This window comes from Oncorhynchus gorbuscha, linkage group LG06 (genome assembly GCF_021184085.1).
Source record: "Oncorhynchus gorbuscha isolate QuinsamMale2020 ecotype Even-year linkage group LG06, OgorEven_v1.0, whole genome shotgun sequence".
Taxonomy (NCBI): Eukaryota; Metazoa; Chordata; class Actinopteri; order Salmoniformes; family Salmonidae; genus Oncorhynchus; species Oncorhynchus gorbuscha.
The window spans coordinates 45,346,344-45,367,774 of NC_060178.1; the positions used below are offsets into that span (position 1 = coordinate 45,346,344).

The following is a 21,431-nucleotide window of genomic DNA, read 5'->3' on the forward strand; positions in this document are numbered from 1 at the left end:
CACATTATCACAGTCATGGTAAGTAATTTTTTTCTCTCGCATTATGTAGTTATGTGTGAAGTCAGTGCTAGTAGGAAAATACAAGTGTGAGTGTAGGTAGAGTGTGTGTGTGTGGGGGGGGGGGGGCATAGCTTTGATCTCCATATTCTCCACTCTCTTCCACCTCCCTCTATCTCACACAACTGATCTATAGGACTCATCTAAACCCTGATCAACCCTAAATCGATATGGACCCCAGTGCTCATTTCCATGTTGATGAAAAGGGCCTGAAGTTGGCAGGCGCTTTCAAAAAATATCAATGGTGACAAGTACAAAAGTAGGAACTGATTTCTTTTTCTGTGAATATTGAATTTTCATTCTAATCAAAGGGACATTTCAGTTAGCCTACTGTGGACAACCGCCGATAGAATGCATGTATTCAAGGGACATTTCAGTTAGCCTACTTTGGACAACCGCCGATAGAATGCATGTATTCAAGGGACATTTCAGTTAGCCTACTGTGGACAACCGCCGATAGAATGCATGTATTCAAGGGACATTTCAGTTAGCCTACTGTGGACAACCGCCGATAGAATGCATGTATTCAAGGGACATTTCAGTTAGCCTACAGTGGACAATCGCCGATAGAATGCATGTATTCAAGGGACATTTCAGTTAGCCTACTGTGGACAACCGCCCGATAGAATGCATGTATTCAAGGGACATTTCAGTTAGCCTACTGTGGACAATCGCCCGATAGAATGCATGTATTCAAGGGACATTTCAGTTAGCCTACTGTGGACAACCGCCCGATAGAATGCATGTATTCAAGGGACATTTCAGTTAGCCTACTGTGGACAACCGCCCGATAGAATGCATGTATTCAAGGGACATTTCAGTTAGCCTACTGTGGACAACCGCCAATAGAATGCATGTATTCAAGGGACATTTCAGTTAGCCTACTGTGGACAACCGCCAATAGAATGCATGTATTCAAGGGACATTTCAGTTAGACTACTGTGGACAACCGCCGATAGAATGCATGTATTCAAGGGACATTTCAGTTAGCCTACTGTGGACAACCGCCGATAGAATGCATGTATTCAAGGGACATTTCAGTTAGCCTACTGTGGACAACCGCCCGATAGAATGCATGTATTCAAGGGACCGCCGATAGAATGCATGTATTCATCATTCAAGGGACATTTTCAGTTAGCCTACTGTGGACAACCGCCAATAGAATGCATGTATTCAAGGGACATTTCAGTTAGCCTACTGTGGACAACCGCCGATAGAATGCATGTATTCAAGGGACATTTCAGTTAGCCTACTGTGGACAACCGCCAATAGAATGCATGTATTCAAGGGACATTTCAGTTAGCCTACTGTGGACAACCGCCCGATAGAATGCATGTATTCAAGGGACATTTCAGTTAGCCTACTGTGGACAACCGCCCGATAGAATGCATGTATTCAAGGGACATTTCAGTTAGCCTACTGTGGACAACCGCCCGATAGAATGCATGTATTCAAGGGAATTTCAGTTAGCCTACTGTGGACAACCGCCAATAGAATGCATGTATTCAAGGGACATTTCAGTTAGACTACTGTGGACAACCGCCGATAGAATGCATGTATTCAAGGGACATTTCAGTTAGCCTACTGTGGACAACCGCCGATAGAATGCATGTATTCAAGGGACATTTCAGTTAGCCTACTGTGGACAACCGCCGATAGAATGCATGTATTCAAGGGACATTTCAGTTAGCCTACTGTGGACAACCGCCAATAGAATGCATGTATTCAAGGGACATTTCAGTTAGCCTACTGTGGACAACCGCCCGATAGAATGCATGTATTCAAGGGACATTTCAGTTAGCCTACTGTGGACAACCGCCCGATAGAATGCATGTATTCAAGGGAATTTCAGTTAGCCTACTGTGGACAACCGCCGATAGAATGCATGTATTCAAGGGACATTTCAGTTAGCCTACTGTGGACAACCGCCGATAGAATGCATGTATTCAAGGGACATTTCAGTTAGCCTACTGTGGACAACCGCCGATAGAATGCATGTATTCAAGGGACATTTCAGTTAGCCTACTGTGGACAACCGCCGATAGAATGCATGTATTCAAGGGACATTTCAGTTAGCCTACAGTGGACAATCGCCAATAGAATGCATGTATTCAAGGGACATTTCAGTTAGCCTACTGTGGACAACCGCCCGATAGAATGCATGTATTCAAGGGACATTTCAGTTAGCCTACTGTGGACAATCGCCCGATAGAATGCATGTATTCAAGGGACATTTCAGTTAGCCTACTGTGGACAACCGCCCGATAGAATGCATGTATTCAAGGGACATTTCAGTTAGCCTACTGTGGACAACCGCCGGTAGAATGCATGTATTCAAGGGACATTTCAGTTAGCCTACTGTGGACAACTGCCCGATAGAATGCATGTATTCAAGGGACATTTCAGTTAGCCTACTGTGGACAACCGCCAATAGAATGCATGTATTCAAGGGACATTTCAGTTAGCCTACTGTGGACAACCGCCAATAGAATGCATGTATTCAAGGGACATTTCAGTTAGCCTACTGTGGACAACCGCCGATAGAATGCATGTATTCAAGGGACATTTCAGTTAGCCTACTGTGGACAACCGCCGATAGAATGCATGTATTCAAGGGACATTTCAGTTAGCCTACTGCATGTATTCAAGGGACATTTAGTTAGCCTACTGTGGACAACCGCCGATAGAATGCATGTATTCAAGGGACATTTCAGTTAGCCTACTGTGGACAACCGCCGATAGAATGCATGTATTCAAGGGACATTTCAGTTAGCCTACTGTGGACAACCGCCGATAGAATGCATGTATTCAAGGGACATTTCAGTTAGCCTACTGTGGACAACCGCCCGATAGAATGCATGTATTCAAGGGACATTTCAGTTAGCCTACTGTGGACAACCGCCGATAGAATGCATGTATTCAAGGGACATTTCAGTTAGCCTACTGTGGACAACCGCCGATAGAATGCATGTATTCAAGGGACATTTCAGTTAGCCTACTGTGGACAACCGCCAATAGAATGCATGTATTCAAGGGACATTTCAGTTAGCCTACTGTGGACAACCGCCAATAGAATGCATGTATTCAAGGGACATTTCAGTTAGCCTACTGTGGACAACCGCCCGATAGAATGCATGTATTCAAGGGACATTTCAGTTAGCCTACTGTGGACAACCGCCGATAGAATACTCAAGGGACATTTGTTAGACAACCGATAGAATGCATGTATTCAAGGGACATTTCAGTTAGCCTACTGTGGACAACCGCCCGATAGAATGCATGTATTCAAGGGACATTTCAGTTAGCCTACTGTGGACAATCGCCCGATAGAATGCATGTATTCAAGGGACATTTCAGTTAGCCTACTGTGGACAACTGCCCGATAGAATGCATGTATTCAAGGGACATTTCAGTTAGCCTACTGTGGACAACCGCCGATAGAATGCATGTATTCAAGGGATATTTCAGTGATGGTTTTCAACCATTTCAAAAATGGCAGTTATCCCGTTAAAGAGCTGATAAAGGAGGAAGAAGAGAAACCATCTTGTTTCACCTCGTGGATCTGCTCCTTCATCTCCTTGATATCATTCTCTCTGGGCTCTATTTGTTTCTTCAGCTCTTTGATCTTGTAGTCCAGGACAAATTTAAACTTCTCCAGCTCCTGGTTCTTCTTCTTCAGATCATAGATGCGTTTCTCCTACAGTACACAGGAACAGGACAAGACTTTAGCCTGGTCCCAGATCGGTTTGTGCTGCCTTGCCAACTCATTGTCACGCAACAACAATAGGAGTTGGTAAGAAAGCATAAATAGACTTCAGATCTCTGTATAAAGTTAAGTTTGTATTCAGACTACACATTTAACAGCCATGAGATTTTTATAGTCACTTTTTTCAAGTTCAATTATGTTCATGGTCCTCTTCCAAACTTTGATCCCATGAAATTGATAGGAAATGTAATGTTGTATAGGTAGTTCAACAATGAAAGCCCTTTGGTGATCCAAATCTAAATGTTCGGCTTAACTTCTGGGCAGCACCTCTTAATGTTCAAATGTATTATCGTTAGAGACAAGCGAGCAAACCAGACAAGAGAGCGTAGGAACAACAGATGCCAAGGTTATTGCTGCTGAGTGTGAATCTTTATTCATGAAGAGGAAGGTGTTTCAAATGAACTGAGGGGATCCTCTTTTGATGCAGAACCATTTTGTTTGAATTTACTCCCTGTCCAATTAGCTGTTTGAAACCGTTTAATTTTGTGTGTGTGTGTGTGTGTGTGTGTGTGTGTGTGTGTGTGTGTGTGTGTGTGTGTGTGTGTGTGTGTGTGTGTGTGTGTGTGTGTGTGTGTGTGTGTGTGTGTGTGTGTGTGTGTGTGTGTGTGTGTGTGTGTGCGTGTAGGGGGGGGTGATCTTTTCATAGGACAGCATCTGTGACATTTACACACTAATTAAGTTTCCCTGTATGCACAAAGAGCCAACAGAGAGAGATGCAAATGCCTTTCTCCCCTGTCTACCCCTCATAACACCGAGGGTAAAATATGTACATGCTCTTTAAGGGAAATAACAAGCTACAGTGTCTCACACATCAATAGCGCTAACAGCAGCATGCGTGTTGTCAAGGAGGTTTTACGCGCTGGCACATGTTGTGCATGCCTGCGTGCATGCCTGCGTGCACGTGCGTGCACCTATGCACGTACGCGTGTGTGCGTCTGTGAGTTCGTGGTCACAGAGCAGGTGTCTGAGTGGGATTAGTCATTAGTGGACCTTCACTTCTCAAGGCTCAGTGCTGTTTTGCGCCGGGGGGGGGGGGGAGTCTTACAGTCACCTCGCCTGGTGTGATGCATGGCACTGGGACTCAGTCAGGATGAATGGCTGGCTGGGGGAGAGGAAACTTTTTGATGGACAATCTATAACAGCGTATGAGTTGACTGTGTTTGATTCCGAGAGAGGGGCATTAGAACAAATTGAACTGGAACACAATCATACGAGTAGATCTCCATTGTACAAAACAGACTGTTGTTCCTTCCTCAGTGGTTTGACAGTTTCAGTGACGTCCAGTCACCTATACCTTTCATGTTTCTGTTCCAAAAGCCTCGCTGCTTTTGGAACAATACTAACCCTCTCCTTTCCTCGGCATCTTGCTGTACCCCATGCACCTCTTGAACCCCTCACCCCAGCCACTCACTCACCTTGTCCTGGATGGTCTCGTCCCTCTCCTGGATCGCTTTCTTCAGAGCCAGGATGTCCTTTTCCAAGGACTTGACGATGGCCTGTAGCTTCTGCTGCTCCAACTTCATCCTCTCCATCTCCACGTTGCTGTTGTCTATATCCTTCTGGAGGCTGCTGAACTGCAGTGTGTGTGTGTGTGTGTGTGTGTGTGTGTGTGTGTGTGTGTGTGTGTGTGTGTGTGTGTGTGTGTGTGTGTGTGTGTGTGTGTGTGTGTGTGTGTGTGTGTGTGTGTGAGGGGTAGAGGAGGAAAATGTCATCAGTCACCAGTCCTCATAACTCATTGTCCCTTACACAACGGTCATATTCTTTTTAGCTTCCATAACCCATAACAAGACCTCCACATCCAAAACCATATTGGATAGTAAAAATGGCCAGACTTGATCTAGGAAGAAAGGGAAGGAGACAAAAAAAGACAGAGAGAAGACGAGAAAAGACAACATATAGACAGGGTGGGACCGGGTGTATAGGACGGCTGAATGTGCAGAGGATCTGATTCAACGTCATCCCTTTCCATTAAAGTGATCCCTGTGATATTGAGTGAGCATGCAGAGGGAGCGCATTAGAGCCTAACTGTGGACAGACGGACATGCCCTGCTTGCAGTCTGATTGGCTGTAATTATGATCTACCACACTGCAGGCTGGGAGAGAAGAGCTGACTGGGAGGTGTGATGAAAAGGCAGGCAGGGGCTAGGTGGGAGAGGGTTGAGTGGGGTGTGTAGGACGGGATGGGACTTGGAAGCAAAGTAGGGGTGAATATTGCATCCTCCCGTTCTCTCCCCACTTCCTTCTCAAATTATCAGAGGAAAGTGAGGAGAGGAGCCTCTGATCTTCTCCTCCAATTGCTCTCCTCTTATCCCTCTGATGTTCTGAGAAGAAGGCAAGAGGACAAAAGGACAAAAGGAAAAAAGGAAACTTTTGAGAGAGATTGGAAGAGTGGGAGCGAGAAGATCATGTCTCTACCTTCTTCTTCATGATGCCGGTGTCTCTCTTCATGCGCATGTTGGTCTCCCTCTCGTCCCTCAACCACCTCTCGTAGCGGACCCTGATGTCCTGGATCTCCCTGTCCCCATCCTCCTCCATCTGCTTTCTGCTCTCCTCAAACTCCCTCGCCTGGATACGAGACTCCTCCTGGCACTACAGAGGGTAGGGAGGGAGCGAGAAATAAGTGGGAGATGGTAGAACAAGCTTCCATTTGACACTAGGACAGCAGATTCCCTGTCCATCTTTCGAAAACATCTGAAACCCTACCCTCTTCAAAGAGTAACTTAAATATTCCCACAGCAACCACCCCTCACCCCCCACAAAAAATAAACAACACCCTTACCCTTGCCTTTCATGTACTAATACTTAACTTTGTTCTACCAGTCCTGGTTTTGCTGATAGCTACTTTATTTAAAAAAATACTGAGATGTGGATGTCTCACCTAGCTACACTATACAGTATATATACACGCATGTAGACACCCCTTCAAATGAGTGGATTTGGCTATTTCAGCCACACCCCTGCTGATAGGTGTATAAAATTGAGCACGCAGCCATGCAATCTCCATAGACAAACAGTGGCAGTAGAATGGTCTTACTGAAGAGCTCAGTGAATTTCAACGTGGCACCGTCATAGGATGCCACCTTTCCAACAAGTCAGTTTGTCAAATTTCTGCCCTGCTAGAGCTGTTATTGTGAAGTGGAAACATCTAGGAGAAACGAAGCGAAATGGTAACACAAGCTCACAGGATGGGACCGCTGAGTGCTGAAGCGTGTAGTGTGTAGCGTGTAGCTCGTCTGTCCTTGGTTGCAACACTCTCTACCGAGTTCAAAACTGCCCCTGGAAGCAACATCAGCACAACAACTGTTTGTCGGGAGCTTCATGAAATGGGTTCCCATGGCCGAGCAGCCTCACACAACCCTAAGATCACCATGCGCAATGCCAAGCGTTGGCTGGAGTGGTGTGAAGCTCACCTCCATTAGACTCTGGAGCAGTGGAAACGCGTTCTCTGCAGTGATGCATCTGCAGTGATGAACCTTCTGGCAGTCCGATGGGTGAATCTGGGTTTGGCAGATGCCAGGAGAACGCTATTTGCCCTAATGCATAGTACCAACTGTAAAGTTTGGTGGAGGAGGAATAATGGTCTGTGGCTGTTTTAGTTCCAGTGAATGGAAATCTTAATGCTACAGCATACAATGACATTCAACGGTTCTGTGCTTCCAACTATGTGGCAACAGTTTGGGAAAGGCCCTTTCCTGTTTAAACATGACAATGCCCCCATGCACAAAGCGAGGTCCATACAGAAATGGTTTGTAGAGATCGGTGTGGAAGACTGGCCTGCACATAGCCCTGACCACAACCCCATCGAACACCTTTGGGATGAATTGGAACGCCGACTACAAGCCAGACCTAATCGCCCGACAATCAGTGCCCGACCTCACTAATGATCTTGTAGCTGAATGGAAGCAAGCCCCCGCTGCAGTATTCCAACATCTAGTTGACATGCTTCCCAGAAGAGTGGAGGCTGTTATAGCAGCAAAGGAGGGGACAATCTCCATATTAATGCCCATCATTTTGGAAAGAGATGTTTTGACGAGCAGGTGTGCACATACTTTTGGTCATGTGGTGTATCTTAAGATGAACGCACTAACAGTTCGTCGCTCTGTATTTAAAAAGCAAAATGTGATCGAGAAAGAAAAAGGGAAGGCGAAAGAGGTAGCAAATCTCTCTCTCTCTCTACAGAGTTAAATATTAAGGTGATTATGCAGGCCCTGTGGAGAGCTACAAAGGGGAACTTAGGGTCAATGGTGGAAGGTTGGGAAGGCCCAATTATGTTACATCAACAGTATACTTCTCCATGTACTATTTAGATTTTTTTTTTGTAATATTTTTTTGTCAATTTCAGCAGATGCTTTTATCCAGAGCGACTTACAGTAAAGAGTGAGGCCATACATTTCTATACCCCCCCGTGGGAATTGAACCGACAACCCTGGCGTTGCAAGCGCTGTGCTCTACCAACTGAGCCACAAGGGATGAAGGATGAAACTGTCAAGAGTACTTGAGCAGAATATAAACTATTGAACTGAAACTGCTCACTCAGAATGGCTCTGTTCTAGACATAACTTTACTGGGGAAATACTGGGGTCATTCTTACATGAGAAGTCTCGTTTTGCTACTCTCTCTCGGGGATATGGCCGCTCTTTGCGCTTTCTTTTTTAATCTAGAGTGGTCGGTATCTCAGCGCAAATCCATGCCGGGGATTTCTATTCTGCTCTCTACAGGGCGGAAGACTGTGACTCTACAGGACTTCCTAAACTGGGCCCTGAGCAGAGAGCTGCTTAGGACTCGGACATTACTCTGCAGGAACTGTCCACTGCAATTATACAGATCTCCTCTGGTCTCCCTGGTATTCATGGTTTGCCATCAGACTTTTTACAAACGTTTCTGGGAATGTATTGGGTGGGGGGGTGAAGTGGGTGGGGGGAATGTATTGGGTGGGGGGTGTATTGGGTGGGGGAATGTATTGGGTGGGGGGGTGAAGTGGGTGGGGGGAATGTATTGGGTGGGGGGGGATGTATTGGGCCAGGAGTTTTTCCGGACCACATGATCTGACCAGGGAGAACTCTGGGCGCTAACCCCAGGTTATTCCTGGTGAGGGGAAAAAACAGGACCCTATCTGTGAGGACTCTATATAAAGCTGCAAATCCCACCTCCAAACGTCCCCATACAACCCCTTGACATCCTAGTATCCAGTACCTGCTCCAGCACCAGTAGTTTCTCCTGCATCTTTCCCTCGTAGTAGAGGGTGAGCTCCTCCAGGGCAGCAGTCTTGCTCTCGTCCATCTGCTGCAGCTGCTTTTCGTAGTCCTGCTGCATCTGCTGAGACTTGAACTGCAGCTCCTGGTACTTCTCATATTCCAGCATCAGCTTCTGACTGTTGGCCGATTCTAGGGGAACGCAGAGAGAGACAGAGAGGATATCCAATGAGGACCCTGGATCAAAGACAGTCAATGCCATCATGTGCTGCTGTCAATGTACACACTGCAATGGGAGTCATTCAAGTCTCATTCAAGTCTCTTAACTACAAACTTAAAGGTCACTTTTGTTTTCTTCTGAAAGATGGACAAGAACTGAGAATAGCATAGAATAGAACAGAATAGAACAGAACGTACCCATATCCTGCAGCTCTTTGGAGTGTTTCTCCATGACCTCGAACATGGTCTCCTGATTAGCTACCTCCATATTGTCTCTCTCTGTCTTCAGGATCTGACGGGAGAGATGGACAGAGGGATGAAGAATGGTGGAGAGGGATATCTCTGCACATGCACCTCACTGAGGTGTTCACCTTACGCCAGCCCAGCCAGAGCCACTTTCAATTCTCATTTCCATGTATCGATCTAGCAGTAGCTCTTATCAAGGCCGACTCTTACAAGGCAAAGTACACTCAGTGCATACCATAATGAGAGTAGAACACTTTTGAAAGTTAAACCGTGTTAAAAGTATTATACTGAGCTACACGCTTAGAAAAAAAGGTGCTAAGTAGAACCATAAATGGTTCTTCGTTTTGTTCCTTTTTGCTGCTAGGTAGAACCATTTGCAGAAGGTTCTACCTAGAATGTTCTTTATAATCAACCAATCATTGTACATGGAAAAACATAGATATTTAAACAAACTATTCTGAAAACCACCCTTCATTAGCGCATGCTGTGAAATATGATATATGATTCTATGTAGAACCCTTCTTGCCTTACAAAGAATTATCCTCCAAAAACGGTCCCTTAGGATGTTAAAGGTAGAACCCTATGTTCTAGGTAGAACCCTATGTTGTAACTTTAATGTGTTAGAGTTAATGTTTAAGTTTATTCTTTGAGCTGTATCTGTAAAGATATTTCTTTAGATTTATTTGCATATGTAATTGTATTGGGTTGTGTTGAATTATGCTTTTTACTGCAAGTCCCAGAATGCCTTGCGAGAGGAATGAGTGATAACGTGCCAATTATGTGCAGGTGTTTGATGATTGTGGCTGACTTTCCGACAGCATCTTACCTGCATTGCTATGTACCAAAACCATTGTTGTTAAATGTAACGTAAACAAGTATTCTTACTAAAAGAAGTTTTCTTATCAAAACCGACGTCCCGAGTCATTAATTTGAAGTTAGCAAATCTAAAACCCTATCCCCCAACAAGATCCATGGCCCGACGCCTTCAGTGATGATCCATGGCCCGACGCCTCCAGTGATGATCCATGGCCCGAAGCCTCCAGTGATGATCCATGGCACAAAGCCTCCAGTGATGATCCATGGCCCGACGCCTCCAGTGTTGAACCATGGCACGAAGCCTCCAGTGATGATCCATGGCACGAAAGCCTCCAGTGATGATCCATGGCACGAAGCCTCCAGTGATGATCCATGGCACGAAGCCTCCAGTGATGATCCATGGCCTGGAGCCGCCATGTTTTTGTTTGGTGTTCTGAGTATTGAAGATCATGAACACTTTGGTCTACTTCTTCAGACGATCGTCACATATAATTAATGTGTAATTCGTACAATCCTAAAGTTAATATAACTTTGTTTCATCATTGGCTGCTTGGCTAGGGTTTATTTTAACACTGCATTACAATTGCCACCAACCCAGTAGCAATGACAAAATCTCATGTGCCCAGCAAGGGACAACAATAGTGACATGTCAAATATTTCAATGTTTAGCCAACATATAGTGATGAAAATGACGATAGTTTGAATTCTTGAACATTAATGCTCAAGACAGTATAAGAAAAATGCAGCAGTCGTAAAAACTACTTTCACCTGCAAATAGTGAGGGAGAGAACCTAAATGGGCATGTGCTGAGAGAGTTTCATCACTTGTTTCTGTTTGGAGAAATTCAAGGTCCCTTTTACAATTGCCCCCGGTCTCCCATACTAGTTCATACCATATTAGTGTTTATCTCAGAGCTTATTTACCATCTAAATGTAGCTTCATTACTCTAATTTACTAAATGAATTGAATCAAATTGATGAGTACTATCATGCCTGCTCTCCCTCCCTGGCGCTCGAGGGCACACCTGTCACCATCGTTACGCGCATCAGCACTTCTTTGGACTCATCTGTACGCCGTTACTTTGTTGAATGCCACCTCCTATATCTGCCTGTTTCTCAGTTTGATCGCTGAGTCAGCATTACTTTAGTTATGTTTCCCCTGTCCAGACGCTGTCCTTGTTTGTTTCATGTCGGTCACTTATTAAAATGAAGTACTTTATTTAGTTAAGTTGCTTGAGGTAGGTAACTGATTATGTTTGAAGCCCTGTCTGTCTCACCTGTATGTTGGTCTTGAGTGACTCCATCTGCCGAACAAACGTAGTTGACAGCTCCTTGGTCTTTTCGTTGTAGTTCATGTCCTTCAGACGGAGCTGGTACTCATTCTCCATCTTCAGCTCCTCCACACGTGTCTTCAGCTCTAACATCACCTGGTTCTGTCATAGGAGGAGAGGAGGTAGTGAGGGAGAGAATGAGCGAGGGACAAGGTAGAGAGAGAGAAGAAGAGTAGTAGCAGTGAAGTGAAGTGAAGTGAGTGGGAGAAGAGAGAAAAGGAGGCATGAGAGCAGGGGAGGAGAGGGGGAGGAAGAGGAGAGGACGAGAGGACAGGAGGACAGGGATAATGTGATTAATCAGGTTAGAGTAGGAGTGACCATGGCCCTCGCAAACCTACAATAATGGAACACACCCAACCCATGTATCAAGTCAGTGTAATGCTACAAAAATCCCCATGGTGGGCTACCTTCTCCTCCAGGTCTGACTTGGTGATGAGGATCTCCTCAGCATAGGAGATCTCCTTGTCTCTCTTCAGGCCGCGGCCCTCCTTGTCTATGATCTTCCAGATGAGCAGACAGCCATCCTCAGAAACCGTCAGTAGGTACTGGTCATCAAAAGTGATCACCATCTGTCATGCAGGTGAAAGAGGACCCAAAAGCGACTTAACAGAAACAGAGTTTATTTAAGTCCAAACAGGGAATAACAGAAATCCTCTAGTCTGTAGAGGGGAATAACTGGAGAAGCGGCCACAGACTGCAGGTAGAGATCGGGTGGCGCAGGCCGTAGTAGACAGAGACACCTGCTCACACGCAGCATCTGATGAAGGCAAAAACACGACAGGACAGGGCGATACACAATCACAGCAAAAACACGACAGGACAGGGCGAAACGCAATCACAGCATGGTGAATACTAAACAAGGAACCGACGGGACAGGAACGGAACACAAAGGAATAAATAGGGACTCTAATCAGGGGAAAGGATCGGGAACAGGTGTGGGAAGACTAAATGATGATTAGGGGAATAGGAACAGCTGGGAGCAGGTGGAACGATACTTTTGAGAGAAGAGAGAGCGAGAGAGTGAGAGAGGGAGGGGGAGAGAGAGGGATAGAAGGAGGGAAAGAACCAAATAAGACCAGCAGAGGGAAACGAATAGAATGGGGAGCACAGGGACAAGACATGATAATAAATGAAAACATGACAGTACCCCCCACTCACCGAGCGCCTCCTGGCACACTCGAGGAGGAATCCTGGCGGCAACGGAGGAAATCATCGATGAGTGAACGGTCCAGCACGTCCCGAACGGAACCCAACTCCTCTCCTCAGGACCGTAACCCTCCCAATCCACTAAGTATTGGTGACCCCGTCCCGAGAACGCATGTCCATGATCTTATGTACCTTGTAAATAGGTGCGCCTCGACAAGGACGGGAGGGGGGAGGGAAGACGAACTGGGGGTGCGAAGAAAGGGCTTAACACAGGAGACATGGAAGACAGGATGGACTGACGAAGATGTCGCGGAAGAATATCGCACAACAGGATTGACGACCTGGGAGACACGGAACGGACCAATGAACTCGTTCGGAGTCAACTTACGAGAAGCTGTCGTAAGAGGAAGGTTGCGAGTGGAAAGCCACACTCTCTGGCCGCAACAATACCTTGGACTCTTAATCCTGCGTTTATTGGCGGCTCTCACAGTCTTCCCCGCAGACAAAGGCAGACCGGTAATGAAGCCTAAGGCAATGTGAGACCATGGTCGAGAAGGAATGGGGAGCGGTCTGAGACGACCGGCAGGAGGAGAGTTACCCGACTTAGTCTGCGCGCAGTCCGAACAAGCAGCCACGAAACGGCGCGTGTCACGCTCCTGAGTCGGCCACCAAAAGCGCTGGCGAATAGACGCAAGAGTGCCTCGAACACCGGGATGACCAGCTAACTTGGCAGAGTGAGCCCACTGAAGAACAGCCAGACGAGTGGAAACAGGAACGAAAAGGAGGTTACTAGGACAAGCGCGGGGGACGCAGTGTGCGTGAGTGCTTGCTTAACCTGTCTTTTAATTCCCCAGACTGTTAACCCGACAACACGCCCATAAGGAAGAATCCCCTCGGGATCAGTAGAAGCCACAGAAGAACTAAACAGACGGGATAAGGCATCAGGCTTGGTGTTCTTGCTACCCGGACGGTAAGAAATCACAAATTCCAAACGAGCGAAAAACAACGCCCAACGAGCTTGACGGGCATTAAGTCGTTTGGCAGAACGGATGTACTCAAGGTTCTTATGGTCTGTCCAAACGACAAAAGGAACGGTCGCCCCCTCCAACCACTGTCGCCATTCGCCTAGGGCTAAGCGGATGGCGAGCAGTTCACGGTTACCCACATCATAGTTGCGCTCAGATGGCGACAGGCGATGAGAAAAATAAGCGCAAGGATGAACCTTATCGTCAGACTGGAAGCGCTGGGATAGAATGGCTCCCACGCCTACCTCTGAAGCGTCAACCTCGACAATGAATTGTCTAGTGACGTCAGAAGTAACGAGGATAGGAGCGGACGTAAAACGTTCTTTTAGAAGATCAAAAGCTCCCTGGGCGGAACCGGACCACTTAAAACACGTCTTGACAGAAGTAAGAGCTGTGAGAGGAGCAGCAACTTGACCGAAATTACGAATGAAACGCCGATAGAAATTAGCGAAACCTAAAAAGCGCTGCAACTCGACACGTGACCTTGGAACGGGCCAATCACTGACAGCTTGGACCTTAGCGGAATCCATCTGAATGCCTTCAGCGGAAATAACGGAACCGAGAAAAGTAACGGAGGAGACATGAAAAGAGCACTTCTCAGCCTTTACGTAGAGACAATTCTCTAAAAGGCGCTGTAGAACACGTCGAACGTGCTGAACATGAATCTCAGTGACGGAGAAAAAATCAGGATATCGTCAAGATAGACAAAAACAAAAATGTTCAGCATGTCTCTCAGAACATCATTAACTAATGCCTGAAAAACAGCTGGCGCATTGGCGAGACCGAACGGCAGAACCCGGTACTCAAAATGCCCTAACGGAGTGTTAAACGCCGTTTTCCACTCGTCCCCCTCTCTGATGCGCACGAGATGGTAAGCGTTACGAAGGTCCAACTTAGTAAAGCACCTGGCTCCCTGCAGAATCTCAATCATTGAAGGCTGATGACATAAGGGGAACGGATAACGATTCTTGACCGTTATGTCATTCAGCCCTCGATAATCCACGCAGGGCGCAGAGTACCGTCCTTCTTCTTAACAAAAAGAACCCCGCCCCGGCCGGAGAAGAAGAAGGCACTATGGTACCGGCGTCAAGAGACACAGACAAATAATCCTCGAGAGCCTTACGTTCGGGAGCCGACAGAGAGTATAGTCTACCTCGAGGAGGAGTGGTCCCCGGAAGGAGATCAATACTACAATCATACGACCGGTGAGGAGGAAGGGAGTTGGCTCGGGACCGACTGAAGACCGTGCGCAGATCATGATATTCCTCCGGCACTCCTGTCAAATCGCCAGGTTCCTCCTGAGAAGTAGGGACAGAAGAAACGGGAGGGATGGCAGACATTAAACACTTCACATGACAAGAAACGTTCCAGGATAGGATAGAATTACTAGACCAATTAATAGAAGGATTATGACATACTAGCCAGGGATGACCCAAAACAACAGGTGTAAACGGTGAACGGAAAATCAAAAAGAAATAGTCTCACTGTGGTTACCAGATACTGTGAGAGTTAAAGGTAGTGTCTCAAACTTGATACTGGGAAGATGACTACCATCTAAGGCAAACATGGGCGTAGGCTTGTCTAACGGTCTGAAAGGAATGTTATGTTTCCGAACCCATGCTTCGTCCATGAAACAACCCTCAGCCCCAGAGTCAATCAAGGCACTGCATGTAGCACCCGAACCGGTCCAGCGTAGATGGACCGACATAGTAGTACAAGATCTAGATGAAGAGACCTGAGTAGTAGCGCTCACCAGTAGCCCTCCGCTTACTGATGGGCTCTGGCCTCTTACTGGACATGAATTAACAAAATGTCCAGCAACTCCGCAATAGAGGCACAGGCGGTTGGTGATCCTCCGTTCCCTCTCCTTAGTCGAGATGCGAATCCCTCCCAGCTGCATGGGCTCAGTCTCAAAGCCAGAGGAGGGAGATGGTTGCATCATGCGGAGCAGGGAAACACCAGCAAGGGACAATAATAGTTGAAGCGAGCTCTCTTCCACGAGCCCGGTGACGAAGATCTACCCGTCGTTCTATGCGGATGGCGAGAGCAATCAAAGAGTCCACATCTGAAGGAACCTCCCGGGAGAGAATCTCATCCTTAACCACTGCGTGGAGTCCCTCCAGAAAACGAGCGAGCAGCGCCGGCTCGTTCCACTCACTAGAGGCAGCAAGAGTGCGAAACTCAATAGAATAATCCGTTATGGACCGTTCACCTTGGCATAAGGAAGCCAGGGCCCTAGAAGCCTCCCTACCAAAAACTGAACGGTCAAAAACCCGAATCATCTCCTCTTTAAAGTTCTGGAACTTGTTAGAGCAATCAGCCCTTGCCTCCCAGATAGCTGTGCCCCATTCTCGAGCCCGGCCAGTAAGGAGTGAAATGACGTAAGCAACCCGAGCTCTCTCTAGAGTATGTGTTGGGTTGGAGAGAGAACACAATCTCACACTGCGTGAGAAAGGAGCGGCACTCAGTGGGCTGCCCGGAGTAGCAAGGTGGGTTATTAACCCTAGGTTCTGGAGGCTCGGCAGGCCAGGAAGTAACAGGTGGCACGAGACGTAGACTCTGGAACTGTCCAGAGAGGTCGGAAACCTGAGCGGCCAGGCTCTCCACGGCATGGCGAGCAGCAGACAATTCCTGCTCGTGTCTGCCGAGCATGGCTCTTGGATCTTGACGGCAGTGTAACAAAGCGTCTGAAGTCGCTGGGTCCATTCCTTGGTCGGTTCCTTCTGTCATGCAGGTGAAAGAGGACCCAAAAGCGACTTAACAGAAACAGAGTTTATTTAAGTCCAAACAGGGAATAACAGAAATCCTCTAGTCTGTAGAGGGGAATAACTGGAGAAGCGGCCACAGACTGCAGGTCGAGGGTAGGCGCAGGCCGTAGTAGACAGAGACACCTGCTCACACGCAGCATCTGATGAAGGCAAAAACACGACAGGACAGGGCGATACACAATCACAGCAAAAACACGACAGGACAGGGCGAAACGCAATCACAGCATGGTGAATACTAAACAAGGAACCGACGGGACAGGAACGGAACACAAAGGAATAAATAGGGACTCTAATCAGGGGAAAGGATCGGGAACAGGTGTGGGAAGACTAAATGATGATTAGGGGAATAGGAACAGCTGGGAGCAGGAACGGAACGATAGAGAGAAGAGAGAGCGAGAGAGTGAGAGAGGGAGGGGGAGAGAGAGGGATAGAAGGAGGGAAAGAACCAAATAAGACCAGCAGAGGGAAACGAATAGAATGGGGAGCACAGGGACAAGACATGATAATAAATGACAAACATGACACCATCTGAACACAGAGAGGACACACACTTCAACACCTCCGTTCAGTGCATTCGGAAAGTATTCAGACACCTTGACTTTTTCCACATTATGTTACGTTACAGCCTTATTCTTAAATGGACTAAATAAAACTTTTCCTCGTCAATCTACACACAATACCTCATTATGACAAAGCAAAAGGCGATTAGAAATAATAAAAAACTGAAATTGAGCTCAGGTGCATCTTGTTTCCATTGATCATCCTAAAGATGTTTCTACAACTTGATTGAAGTCCACCTGTAGTAAATTCAATTGATTTGACAATATTTGGAAAAGGCACACATCTGTCTATATAAGGTCCCACAGTTGACAGTGCATGTCAGAGCAAAAACCAAGCCATGAGGTTGAAGTAATTGTCCATGGAGCTCAGAGACAGGATTGTTTCGAGGCACAGATCTGGGGAAGGGTACCAAAACATTTTTACAGCATTGAAGGTCCCCAAGAACACAGTGGCCTCCATCATACTTAAATGGAAGAAGTTTGGAACCACCAAGACTCATCCTAGAGCTGGCCACCCGGCCAAACTGAGCAATCGGGAAAGAAGTGCCTTGGTCAGGGAGGTGACCAGGAACCAGATGGTCACTCTGACAGAGCTCCAGAGTTCCTCTGTGAAGATGGGAGAACCTTCCAGAAGGACAACCATCTCTGCAGCACTCCACCAATCAGGTCTTTATGATAGAGTAGCCAGATGGAAGCCACTCCTCAGGAAAATGTACATGACAGCCCGCTTAGAGTTTGCCAAAAGGCACCTAAAGACTCTTAGACCGTGAGAAACAAGATCCTCTGGTCTGATGAAACCAAGACTGAACTCTTTGAACTGAATGCCAAGCGTCACATCTGGAGGAAACCTGGCACCATCCCTAGGGTGAAGCATGGTGGTGGCAGCATCATGCTGTGGGGATGTTTTTCAGCGGCAGGGACTGGGAGACTAGTCAGGATCGAGGGAAAGATGAACAGAGCTAAGTTCAGAGAGATCTTTGATGAAAACCTGCTCCAGAGCACTCAGGACCTCAGACTGGAGTGAAGGTTCACCTTCCAACAGGGCAATGACCCTAAGCACACAGCCAAGACAACGCAGGAGTGGCTTCGGGACAAGTCTCTGAATGTCCTTGACTGGCCCAGCTAGAGCCCGGACTTGAACCCGTTCGAACATTTCTGGAAAGACCTGAAAATTGCTGTGTCGTTACGTGCCCCATCCAACCTGACAGAGCTTGAGAGGATCTGCAGAGAAGAATGGGAGAAACTCGCTAAATACAGGTGTGCCAAGCTTGTAGGGTCATACCCAAGAAGACTCAAGGCTGGAATCGCTGCTAAAGGTGTTTCAACAAAGTACTGAGTAAAGGGTCTGAATACTTATGTAACTGTGATATTTCAGTGTTACATTTTTTTATACAAAAAAACTGTTTTTGCTATGTCATTATGGGGTATTGTGTGTAGATTGATGAGGGAAAAACTATTAGAATCATTTTTAGAATAAGGCTGTAATGTAACAAAATGTGGACAAAGTCAAGGCGTCTGAATACTTTCCCGAATGCACTCAAATCAATGGCCTTTGCCATCAATCTTGAATTCAGCGCGTCATCAAAAATCAAATCAAGTCAAATTTTATTGGTCACATACACCTATTTAGCAGATGTTATTGGTCACATACACATATTTAGCAGATGTATTTGCGGGTGTAGCGAAATGCTTGTAAAACAGGTTGTGTCGGTTTTTCTGTTGTTGTGGTTCATTACACAGTAATCGCTCAAATTGTGATGCGTTGTGTAGTGTTCCATTGCAATGCACAGTATTTTACTGTTTTGTGAAGGTATTGCAAGTCTTACCTTTGTGACAGGTGAAGAGTGGGCCTGGTACTCGATCCAGTCCTTCTGGGTGGACAGGGGGTACTTGATGGCCCTGATGGTTCCGATGGAGGTCCCAGTGAAGAGCGTGCGCCCAGAACGGGACATAGCGATGGTGGTGTAAGCCACATCTTCAGCGGGCACTTCACGTAGGATCTGACAGAGAGAGAGAAGGGACAGCCAGGGGATGAGGACACAGTGGATGTGCATATAAAGGCTACCAATGTTTTATTTATTTAACCTTTATTTAACCAGGAAAAGCCCATATAAAGGCTACCATATAAAGACTACCATATAGAGGACTACCATATAAAGGCTACCATATAGAGGACTACCATATAAAGACTACCATATAAAGACTACCATATAAAGACTACCATATAAAGGCTACAATATAAAGACTACCATATAAAGGCTACCATATAAAGGCTACCATATAAAGACTACCATATAAAGGCTACCATATAAAGACTACCATATAAAGGGTACCATATAAAGGCTACAATATAAAGACTACCATATAAAGGCTACCATATAAAGACTACCATATAAAGGCTACCATATAAAGGCTACCATATAAAGGGTACCATATAAAGGCTACCATATAAAGGGTACTATCAAGGGATGGCGAGAAACAAATGCAGCAGAGGTAAAGTGTTGTTAACATTCATGAATAACATTAGCGTTATTATGCCAGCCTCACCCAGGAGTGTACATGTACATTTTTTAAGTAGAACTAAGTTACCCCGAGGGACTCATTTATTGAAGTGGATATTCTGTCAGTGAAAGTTGTTTACTTCACCAACACTTGGAATGCAAATAGCCTAATGGGGAAGGATGAAGGCATCAAACATCCAACATCCAACAAAACCACTGATCTATCCAGGACTGGATAAAACTCTTCCAAATTGAGATGTTTATGATTGTTGTGGGTTCTTCTCTCCAAGCTCCGGCAGCCCAGAATAACTCAAAGGGCCTCTATCTGACGGACTGTATCCTCTTTCCTGATTAGTTTCACAGACTGTCAGAAAGACGGCCGTCAACTCTCTGGCCCCAGTCATTATGACGGAGAGGGAAACACTATTTATTTCCCTTTCAGAACTTCACTTCACACAGCTGGAAACTGACACCATCCCAAAAAATGTGATGAAGAGTTAAGGGAAATAAGATATGAACTCAAAACAGTCAGCATAGTACCGCTCTCGAAGGAAACTTCTGCGCACTAAGAATAAGAAGATACTTTAGAACTGTCTAATAAGTTCTAACTGCACCCCTCAATTATTAAAACCATCTTGTAGCTATTATTATAGCCAGATCCTCAAAATGTTCTACAGCTGCACCATCGAGAGAATCCTGTTGCATCACCGCCTGGTATGGCAACTGCTTGGCATCTGACCGTAAAGGCGCTACAGACATCCAGGACCTATATACCTGGTGGTGTCAGAGAAAGGTCTCAAAAAATGTCAAAGACTCCAGTCCCGGCAAGCGGTACCGAAGCGCCAAGTCTAGGAGCAAAAGGCTCCTTAACAGCTTCTACCCCCAAGCCATAAGACTGCTGAACAATTCATCAAATGGCCACCAGACAATTTACATTGACAACCCCCCCCCCCCCCCCACACCTTTGTTTTTACACTGCTGCTACTCGCTGTTTATTATCTACACAGTCACTTTACAAATGACCTCGACTAACCTGTACCCCCGCACATTGACTCGGTACCGGTACCCCCAGTATATAGCCTTGTTATTGTTATGTAATTTTCTTGTGTTAATTCTTTATTTTTTATATTTTTTTTTACTTTAGGTTATTTAATAAATATTTTCTTAACTCTGTTTCTTGAACTGCATTGTTGGATAAGGGCTTGTAAGTAAGCATTTCACTGTAAGGTCTACTACACCTGTCGTATTCAGCATTTCACGGTAAGGTCTACTACACCTGTTGTATTCAGCATTTCACTGTAAGGTCTACTACACCTGTTGTATTCAGCATTTCACTGTAAGGTCTACTACACCTGTTGTATTCAGCATTTCACGGTAAGGTCTACTACACCTGTTGTATTCAGCATTTCACTGTAAGGTCTACTACACCTGTTGTATTAAGCATTTCACGGTAAGGTCTACTACACCTGTTGTATTCGGCATTTCACTGTAAGGTCTACTACACCTGTTGTATTCGGCATTTCACTGTAAGGTCTACTACACCTGTTGTATTCAGCATTTCACTGTAAGGTCTACTACACCTGTTGTATTCAGCATTTCACGGTAAGGTCTACTACACCTGTTGTATTCAGCATTTCACGGTAAGGTCTACTACACCTGTTGTATTCAGCATTTCACGGTAAGGTCTACTACACCTGTTGTATTCAGCATTTCACGGTAAGGTCTACTACACCTGTTGTATTCGGCATTTCATGGTAAGGTCTACTACACCTGTTGTATTCAGCATTTCACGGTAAGGTCTACTA

General features: G+C 46.0%; 1 protein-coding gene across 1 annotated transcript in view; it reads right to left on the minus strand.

Annotated features, from left to right (window-relative positions):
* The window catches only part of LOC124038016 (cilia- and flagella-associated protein 57-like), a 32,757-nt gene that overhangs the window by 3,554 nt on the left and 7,772 nt on the right, over nucleotides 1-21,431 (minus strand). Inside the window, exons 10-17 of the mRNA XM_046353375.1 lie at nucleotides 18,952-19,125; nucleotides 12,034-12,195; nucleotides 11,573-11,728; nucleotides 9,433-9,526; nucleotides 9,017-9,207; nucleotides 6,239-6,412; nucleotides 5,239-5,397; nucleotides 3,611-3,754 (exon numbers count right to left, since the gene is read on the minus strand). Of these exons, the coding sequence (XP_046209331.1) occupies nucleotides 3,611-3,754; nucleotides 5,239-5,397; nucleotides 6,239-6,412; nucleotides 9,017-9,207; nucleotides 9,433-9,526; nucleotides 11,573-11,728; nucleotides 12,034-12,195; nucleotides 18,952-19,125 (1,254 nt within the window). The remainder of the gene's footprint in view (nucleotides 1-3,610; nucleotides 3,755-5,238; nucleotides 5,398-6,238; nucleotides 6,413-9,016; nucleotides 9,208-9,432; nucleotides 9,527-11,572; nucleotides 11,729-12,033; nucleotides 12,196-18,951; nucleotides 19,126-21,431) is intronic.